At 40.3% G+C, this 9,197-nt stretch overlaps 2 protein-coding genes across 2 annotated transcripts; both read right to left on the bottom strand.

Moving 5' to 3' along the window:
- Positions 1-778: 778 nt before the first annotated feature.
- Positions 779-1,414, bottom strand: LOC112177451. The gene has a single exon (XM_024315739.1). The coding sequence runs from the start codon at positions 1,412-1,414 to the stop codon at positions 779-781; it is 636 nt and encodes a 211-aa protein (XP_024171507.1).
- A 5,775-nt stretch (positions 1,415-7,189) lies between these two features.
- On the bottom strand, positions 7,190-8,886 carry LOC112175878. The gene is made up of 2 exons (XM_024313624.2): positions 8,855-8,886; positions 7,190-8,515 (listed from the first exon to the last, which is right to left on the bottom strand). Exon 2 carries the CDS (start codon positions 8,512-8,514, stop codon positions 7,375-7,377), a length of 1,140 nt encoding a protein of 379 aa, XP_024169392.1. The 5' UTR covers position 8,515; positions 8,855-8,886; the 3' UTR covers positions 7,190-7,374.
- Between the last annotated feature and the right edge of the window lie 311 nt (positions 8,887-9,197).

Genomic DNA, 9,197 nt, shown 5'->3' with positions numbered 1-9,197 from the left:
CGTTTTTGGTCTCACTGTGATGAAAGTCAAGAACCCGAAGTTGAGATTGGGTGCAGACCTTAACCCTGCCCCTGCTACACCTTCATTTGACACAACCTTCAAAACACAAATCAGGGTCAAGAACACGAATTGGGGTCCATATAAATTTGATGCCGGCACAATAACACTAACGCTTGTGGGTACGTAGATTGCAGATTGTGCATTTGGAGTGAACCTGGGCCTTGCTTGTTGGGCCTAGGGCTTAGCTTTCTTTGAGTTTTAGGCCTTTAGTCAATTTATTCGTCTTTCTAATAAGTCATTTTCTTAGGACCCTATGCTCGTTAGTTTTTAGTGAGCGCTAATGAGTATTAGTTACTTTGCGTGCTCGCCTATAAACTATGGATTTGTCATAGTTATAGGCTCGCTTTAGATAAGTGAACGATAAATTCAAATATAGTTGGTCTATCCTATGTACCACTGTGGCTTATCCACGAATTCTTATCTGGCCATTGTTATGTGTCAGCAGATAAGTATGTAATGACCTTCTTGACATGTGTTATTATCAATGAAATCTCATTAATTCAAAAAAAATGCCATCAAAGAAAAATAATTGAAGTACTTTAATAAATAGCCAGGAGTTCAAGTACAAATGCACAACATGTCATATACAAAAGAAATGAAAAATAAAAAATTCTCGGCCAAAATAAATAAATTAATTAATAAATTAATAAATCCAAGAACGAGTCTTTGTTCCGCGGCAAGGTCTAAAGATGATGCGATTGATGTCTGCACACAAAATTCACTTGCATTGTAAAGTTTTAACCACCTTTGAAGCCAAATCAAAAGCTATGGTGCAGTCCATGGAAGCACTCTTGTTTTTCTTCATTATGAGCATCAATTCGACTTTTCCTTTTAGTTGAACTTGGCTGGTTAGCGTCAACACCCCACTGTTCAATACACTTCCAAGAGTAGAACTGTTTGGCAATACGTTGCTATTCAAAACTACCTCGACGTTGATCTTCTTGGTAGAACGCATTCCAGCCTTGCTCTTTGGAATAGTAACTTGTCCCACAGGCACACCTTGGTACATGAATGTGGCAGTCCCTGCATCAAACTTGTAGGGACCCCAATTTGTGTTCTTTATCCTGATTTGGGTTGTGAAGCTTATGTCGAACGATGGTGTTGCGGGGACCGAGTTGAGACTTTGGATGTTGATTTCCCCTAACCTGGCCTTGGGGGTCTTGACTTTCATCACAGTAAGACCAAATACAGTCATGACTATGATCTGAAACACAATGAAGATACCAATATAGGTAAACAACTTAATTCTCTTCCTGCGTTTGAGCTCATCTTCGGATACCAAAGACTCTCCATCACTTCTTGCATTACCATTTGCTGGGGCTATAGGATAAGCCTGGTTGTTCTTCTCAGCCATCTCTCTGTTTCTTTTTCCTGAAGTAATTGAAAAAAAAAAAAAATCTCTCTGCCTCTTCTCTGCTTTGTGGGTTTGTTTGAAGAAAAAAACTTTGAAGTGAAGAGAGTTCTGTTGGTTTGTTGTGAACTGGTGATGATCAAATGGAAGCGTAGTAGTGGTGTTATATATAGTGTTCCGAGTTTGGACAATTTCAACAAGTTATGCAGGAGAATGAGCTTTCCTGGAATCTGAGTTGGACTTATTAGAGGAACAACTTTTTTCAGAAGCCAAACGCGTCCCAAGGATGGGAACTACTATTGATTTCTAGATGATCGAAGGAATTTGGTGAGGCCCTTTTAGGGTTTTCATTTGATGGAGTCCCTTTGCATAGACCAAATATCGGAACGTGGTGTGGACGTGTGGTATCTTCTCTTATTGTATAGTTTACTCACCATATGAACAGTATTGGCAAATGTTTGATAGTTTAATGATATAGTTTAATATAATTTGTTTTTTAATTGAAAACTAGCTAGAAGGAATCGAAGAGGTTTGGTACTTAATTGAAAACAAGATGAATACAAATCTATTTTACTCCAGTAATATATTAAGTAGCACACTATCGAGTGATTCAAGTCATTGACCATTCCCATGTAGTGAACACATGGAAGAAAAGAGACGAAGTATAATAGAAAGCTTTAGAAAAACAACATAAGATTCTCATGGAACTCAGTCGACCCTATAGAAGACCAGAAATTAAGTCGGAACTATACGCGTTAAATTGCAGCATTTCTTGGAAGCTTACCTTGTATCAAAATCGTCCCAATCAGGCAATCAACACACTATATATACAAGGTAGCTGAAGCAAACATTCCCACAAACTAACCACCAGATATCCGACTATGTACACTTGCTCAAACAGCACAGAGACACACACACACACACATATATATACATACATTTCCTACCAGAGTATTCCAGGTAACTTGTGAAAAATGGCTGAAAAGATCAAACAGGCCGTGGCATCAGTAAAAGGCTACACCAGAAAAGATGAAGAATTACCCACCTTCCCAACCGAGGAGGAGCTCAAACGCCAGAAAAGGATCAAATTGTTCACTTACATAGGTATTTTCATCGTGTTTCAGATCATAGTGATGACTGCGTTTGGTTTCACTGTCATGAAAGTTAAGACTCCGAAGCTGAGATTGGGCGCCGTTAGTGTTCAAACACTCAACTCTGTTCCTGCCACGCCTTCCTTTTGTTGGAGGGGAAATATCCTACATTATAGAAAAGCAACAAAATAAAAAGATTTTATTAAGGGTCAATCAAGGCATAAAATAAATTAATTAGATAAAAAAGATAGTAATGTTTAAGGACAATGTAAATTTAACAGAGAGAGAGAGAGAGAGAGATTCAAGTGTGTATTTCATTTCATTCAAAGGAGGTATTTATAGGGATACATTTGAAGTAAATAATGATACAACTTGATGGCATCTTCATTTGTAGCCTCATTTTGTGGCATCTCCATTTGCAGCTCCACATTGTGGCATCTCCATTTGCAGCTCCACATTGTGGTTGTGATGATGATGATTGCCACATTTGTTCCCCATTGGCATAAAGCTTGACTCACAAGTCACTATACCTAAAATACCTATCTTATACATGACATAGACATTTTATACTATGAACAATACAACATGTTTCATATATACTACAACACTCCCCCTTGGATATTTCATGTTGATAGTATTTGTCTAAGTCGTGCGCTTCGAAATTGCCTCATTAAAAACCTTGCCAAGTAATAAAACCCTGTGGGAAAAAACAACCTTGGTCGAAGGAGAAAAAGAGTGCAACGCGCTTTGAGTGTGGAGTCTGTTTCCAGATACTCCCCCTGATTTAGACTCCCCCTGAAGATCATGAGAGTTCGGATAATCTTCTTAATCCGATACTCTTCACATGTTTCTCGAAAGGGGTTTTTGGTAACGACTTAGTAAATAAGTCCGCTACATTATCCTCTGATCGGATTTGATTTACTTCAATGTTTAGAAGTGTTTGCTGTTGCTGATTGTAGAAGAATTTCGGTGATATATGTTTAGTATTGTCACCCTTGATAAAACCTAATTTCATTTGCTCAATACAAGCTGCATTATCTTCGTAAATGCATGTAGGTTTATCTGTGGTAAACTTCAAACCACAAGTTCCTCGAATGTGTCTATTTATAGACCTTAGCCATATGCATTCACGCACAGCTTCATGTAGAGCAATAATCTCTGCATGATTTGAGGAAGTAGCGACAAGTGTCTGTTTTGTAGATCTCCAAGATATCGCCGTGCTTCCCATGGTAAAGACATAACCTGTTTGGGAGCGACCTTTATGAGGGTCAGAGAGATACCCTGCATCAGCAAAGCCCATCAAAACATTATTTTTATTTTGATGGAGGGGAGGAGGAGAACGTCGGTCACCATGGATGGTGTTGCCGGCGTCTGTATTACGGAAGGTGGCTTTTTGCCTCATAGGGTCTGATCCCAATCTTCCGTCTTTCATTTTCTCTCTGTAGGGATAAAACAAGCCCATATCAATCGTACCTTTTAAGTATCGAAAGATTGTCTTTATGCCAATCCAATGGCGGCGTGTTGGCGCAGAACTATGTCGAGCTAACAAGTTCACTGCGAATGAGATATCTGGTCTTGTGCATTGTGCTAAATACAATAATGCGCCTATCGCACTTAGATAGGGTACTTCAGCCTCTAATAATTCTTCGTCCTCATCCCTTGGACGAAACGGATCTTTTGTGGGCTCAAGACTTCGGCCGATCATGGGAGTACTTACAGGCTTTGCTTTATCTTCATTAAAGCGCCTTAGTAATTTTTGAGTATATGCTGACTGATGGATCATAATCCCATCACTACGGTGCTCGAGTTCTATTCCGAGGCAAAACCGTGTTTTCCCAAGATCTTTCATCTCAAACTCGGATTCCAAATATTTAGCAGTTTCCTTTAACTCATTTAGAGTTCCAATTAGGTTCATGTCATCGACATAAACTGCTACAATTGCAAATCCGGAACTTGTTCTTTTAATGAACACGCAAGGGCATATTTCATTGTTAATATATCCCTTTCCAATCAAGTAGTCACTTAGACGGTTATACCACATCCTTCCGGATTGTTTCAATCCATATAGTGAGCGTCTTAATTTTATTGAAAACGCGCTCCGTGGTTTAGAGCCACTTGATTTTGGTAATTGAAGTCCATCCGGAACCTTCATATATATCTCTGAATCTAGATCCCCATAGAGATATGCTGTAATTACATCCATCAGCTGCATGTCAAGTTTTTCGGAAACTACCAAACTGACAAGGTAGCGGAACGTTATAATGTCCATTACGGGAGAGTATGTCTCCTCGTAGTCGATTCCAGGGCGTTGTGAGAAACCTTGTGCCACGAGGCGGGCTTTATATCTCATCACCTCATTTTTCTCATTACATTTTCTAACAAAGACCCATTTATGGCCAACAGGCTTTATATTTGGTGGTGTCAGCATTATAGATCCAAATACCTGTCTCTTTGTTAGTGAATCCAATTCAGCCTGGATCGCATTTTTCCATTTAGGCCAATCCGCTCTTCGTTGACATTCTTCAACAGAGCGAGGTTCGATATCATCATATTCTATGATTCCTTTTGCAACATGATATGCAAACGCATCATCAATTTGCCATAGAATTTCTATCCATCATCTCATGTACACTATTGTAATTTATGGAGATTTCTCTATTCTCTGGAGTTGGTTCTGACATTGGAGCGTCCCCCAATGGTGTCTCTTGGACATAACCATAATCCGGAATATTCTCATGGGATGGATTATTCATATCTATGATTAATGGATTATTTTGTGCCAAACTCGCCTTCTTTCTTGGGCGAGAATCCATCGAACCTATAGGTCTCCCGCGCTTCCTGGCAGGAGCCGTGGGCCTAGCCAATGTGTCACCCATAGAGGGAACATTGGCGCTATTCTCATGTATTTTTGAGATGGCATTATGTCTTTTAGGGACATCAATCCTTGCAGGTACATTTGCAGCAGGTATGTGTGATCTCGTCACTTTAGCGATATCAGAAAACGCATCAGGCATCGATTCTGCTACGTTCTGAAGATCGAGAATTCTCTGCACTTCTTTTTCAGATTGTGCAGTTCGGGGATCAAGATGAGACAAAGTGGGGACAAACCACGACAATTCCTGTCCTTTTTGTTGAACATTAGTTATGTTCATGTCTCCCCCTAAAGACGGGAAGACTGTCTCATCAAAGTGACAATCCGCAAATCTAGCGGTAAATAGATCACCTGTCAAGGGTTCTATGTAGCGGATTATGGTTGGAGAGTCATAGCCAACATAAAGGCCTAATCGTCTTTGAGGACCCATTTTAGTGCGCTGTGGTGGCGCAATTGGCACATAGACTGCACACCCAAATATGCGTAAATGTGAGACATTAGGCTCATACCCAGTCACCATCTGGGATGCAGAAAAAGGTTGGGTGGCAGTGGGCCTTAGACGAATAAGCACAGCTGCATGTAATATTGCATAGCCCCAAGCAGAAATAGGGAGATTGGTGCGCATAACCAATGCCCTAGCAACCATTTGAAGTCTTTTAATGGCAGCTTCTGCGAGACCATTTTGGGTATGTACATGAGGGACGGGGTGTTCAACCTCGATCCCAATGGACATGCAATAATCATCAAAAGTTTTTGATGTAAACTCCCCAGCATTGTCAAGACGAATTGACTTAATAGGATGATCAGGGTGGTGAGCCCTTAACTTAATGATTTGTGCTAGGAGTTTAGCAAATGCAGCATTTCTTGTGGATAAGAGCACGACATGTGACCAACGTGTCGATGCATCAACCAACACCATAAAATATCTAAATGGTCCGCAAGTTGGATGGATAGGTCCACAGATATCACCTTGTATTCTTTGCAAGAATGGTATATTTTCTTTAATGTCTTTTGCATAGGATGGTCTCGATCCTACTTTTGCTAAAGAGCAAGCTTTGCAAAACGAATGATATGCTTTAGAAGTAATTCTTTGAACCTCTTTTTGGTTCGTATTCCTTTTTGTTTTAAAGAATGGATGTCCGTGTGAAGTTTTTAATATACGGATCATCATATCACGACCTGGGTGTCCCAAACGGTCGTGCCAAAGCCTGTATGTGTCGGAATCCCATAAATTTTCATTCATGACATGGTTGGATTCAATGACTCTAATAGTGGTTGCGTACAATCCACTAGAGCGACACATGAGTTTCTCTAATACTCGTGTATTTCCGTAGTTATTAGAGGTGATGTAAAGGAACTCTTGTCCATTCTCACAATGTGTTTTCACATGAAAATCATTGGCTCTTATATCTTTAAAACTTAATAGGGTTCTTCCTGCCCTTGGAGCATATAAAGCTTCGGCGACATTAATATTTGTGCCATTCGGCAATAGAAATTGAGCTGGTCCACGACCATGAATCAATTGAGATGGTCCTGCCATCGTGGTCACTGAAGATTGACTAGGTGTCATCCATAAGAATAATTGCCTATGTCGTAATATAGTATGTGTGGTGCCACTATCAAGAAGGCATTCCAATTCTCCCGAAGACATACTGAAAAATAAAGTTCGGAATATTAACATATGTCAATGACATTGATAATGCGATACTTTATTAATAGGGAAAATAGTCAATGATTACATCAAAGTTTCCAAAGTTTATTCCAATATAAAATCAAACTTTATACAAATTGTAATTGCTCAATCCGTTTGGTAATTTCAATAAAATATGACCAGGTAAGTATAGAGATGTTGGTGGAGCGAGGCTCGCTTAAGTACCACGATCTCAATTACTTGCCTAGACATCATACTTCATTGAGTACGCCACATAAGAAAGAGTCAATACAATTGTTATTTGACTACGGCACATTTGCCGTTTTATTGGAAAATAGAAAAGACTATTTTAATCAAAGTCTGCGGCATCCTCGTGCTCTTCATTTTCAGCTTTGAAGTCTTTTATGGTGAGAATTACATCTTCACCATCATCTTCTTCAGCAAGGTGAGCTTCTTGCTCCCTCATTTCCCTGTACTCCTTGTAGCGTGCAGCTAGTTGTGTACTTGCTTGGCATTGCTTAAACCAATGCTCGATTGATCCACACCTATGACATACGTCATTGTGGTTGACTTTCTTTATTTGAGGTGCACGTTGTGGATATTCCCTAGGCGGGTTGTTGCTGCCACTACCACGGCGTATTATGCGACCTCCACGGCCCACAGTGTTACGACCCATGGTGTTGTTATATTCTCCTCTCCCACGTGTGGATTTTCCACCACGTGTGCCCGCTCCAAAGTTGCGGTTTCCTTCTTTATTGGGGCGGTTGTATGGACCCATGCGTCCGTCATGTCCCTTGTTAGGGTATACATGCCCCTTATTAGTAGGGTATCGCTCCTTGCGCCCTTTCTTGGATGCATTATAATTCGCCTCACGAACGCTTTTGGTTCCTACGGGCCTTGAATTATAATTCTTTACAAGGATATTGTCGTGCTTCTCATCTACCGACAAAATATTGATAAGCTCATTGAACTTCGTAAGTCGTCCAGCATTATATTCAGTGCGATATTGCTTTGATAGTATAATTGCTGCGACGGGGAAGGTGGAGAGAGTCTTCTCAATTAGCTCTTCTTCTGTGAGAGGTTTTTCACAGAACTTCAGCATGGCACTTAGCCGAAGAGCTTCTGAATTGTATTCAGCAACAGACTTGAAGTCGGAGAAGCGTAAATTGTTCCATTGAACCTTCAAGTCAGGGAGGAGGGAATCTTGGATATTATCAAAGCGCTCTTCTAGCGCTACCCATAGGTCCCTTGCATCTTTGATGGACATATACTCCAATCTGAGTGCTTTGTCCATATGGCGTCGCATCAAGATAATTGCTTGTGCATGTTTTATGGGTGTTCGTTGGAACACAAGGCCTGCATTTGGTGCCTGGATTATGGGCAATATCCCTTTTGATGTGAGATGGTTCTCAACGTCGGTTTTCCAACTATGGTAATCCGAACCAGTTGAGTCAAGGATTTGAAAATCGAGTCTAGGTTCATTCGACATCCTTGAAATATAAGAAGAAAAAGATGTATTAGTTTCGGAGTTTAAAACTTCCACGAAAAACTAAAATAATAAGATTTCCGAGCTATGCTACTAAGAAATCAATTTCCAAGAATATTTGGATTAGACCGAAACAATGATGTTTAATATGGTCATAAATCGATGCTTGCGGACGCTCTTAGTCCGAATATTATGAACACTCTTAGTTCATTGACTACGAACGCTCTTAGTTCGTTTAGCGTGAATTTCTTGAAATTCCGCTTTTTAATTGTAAGTTCCCAAAAAGAAAAAGAGGAGAAAAATAAATAAAAACTCAAAAGCGGGAACTTTTAGTAAAGAATACCTTGAAATAGTGTTGTCGGAAATGACCGAAAAAGTTGCCAAAAAGTCGCCGGAAAAGTGTCGGAAAGTTGCCGGAAAAGTCGCCGGAAAAGTGTCTGAAAAGTTGCTGGAATGGCAGGTGGCTCGGCAGCTGCTGCACAGCTTCTCGGCAGCAGGTGCTGCTTGCTTTTTGACGGAATAGTTCAGGTCCCAAAACAACTCCGATGAGGCTGAAATTTGGAGGTCAGATAGAAGAGACAGAGATGAACAACTTTGGTGAAGGAAGGATTTTGATCTGAGATCCCTATCAAGATGTTTCGGGGCGTGCAAGCAGGCTGATCTGCACAGGAACCAGCATGCTGAAC

The sequence above is a fragment of the Rosa chinensis genome, chromosome 7 (genome assembly GCF_002994745.2).
Source record: "Rosa chinensis cultivar Old Blush chromosome 7, RchiOBHm-V2, whole genome shotgun sequence".
Lineage (NCBI taxonomy): Eukaryota > Viridiplantae > Streptophyta > Magnoliopsida > Rosales > Rosaceae > Rosa > Rosa chinensis.
Note: the sequence above shows the minus strand (reverse complement) of the source record. Positions and strands in the feature narration are given on the sequence as shown.

Excerpts from the sequence above, each read along its gene's own strand:
- LOC112175878 (XM_024313624.2), bottom strand. The coding sequence starts at position 8,514 with ATGTCGAATGAACCTAGACTCGATTTTCAAATCCTTGACTCAACTGGT.
- LOC112177451 (XM_024315739.1), bottom strand. The coding sequence starts at position 1,414 with ATGGCTGAGAAGAACAACCAGGCTTATCCTATAGCCCCAGCAAATGGT.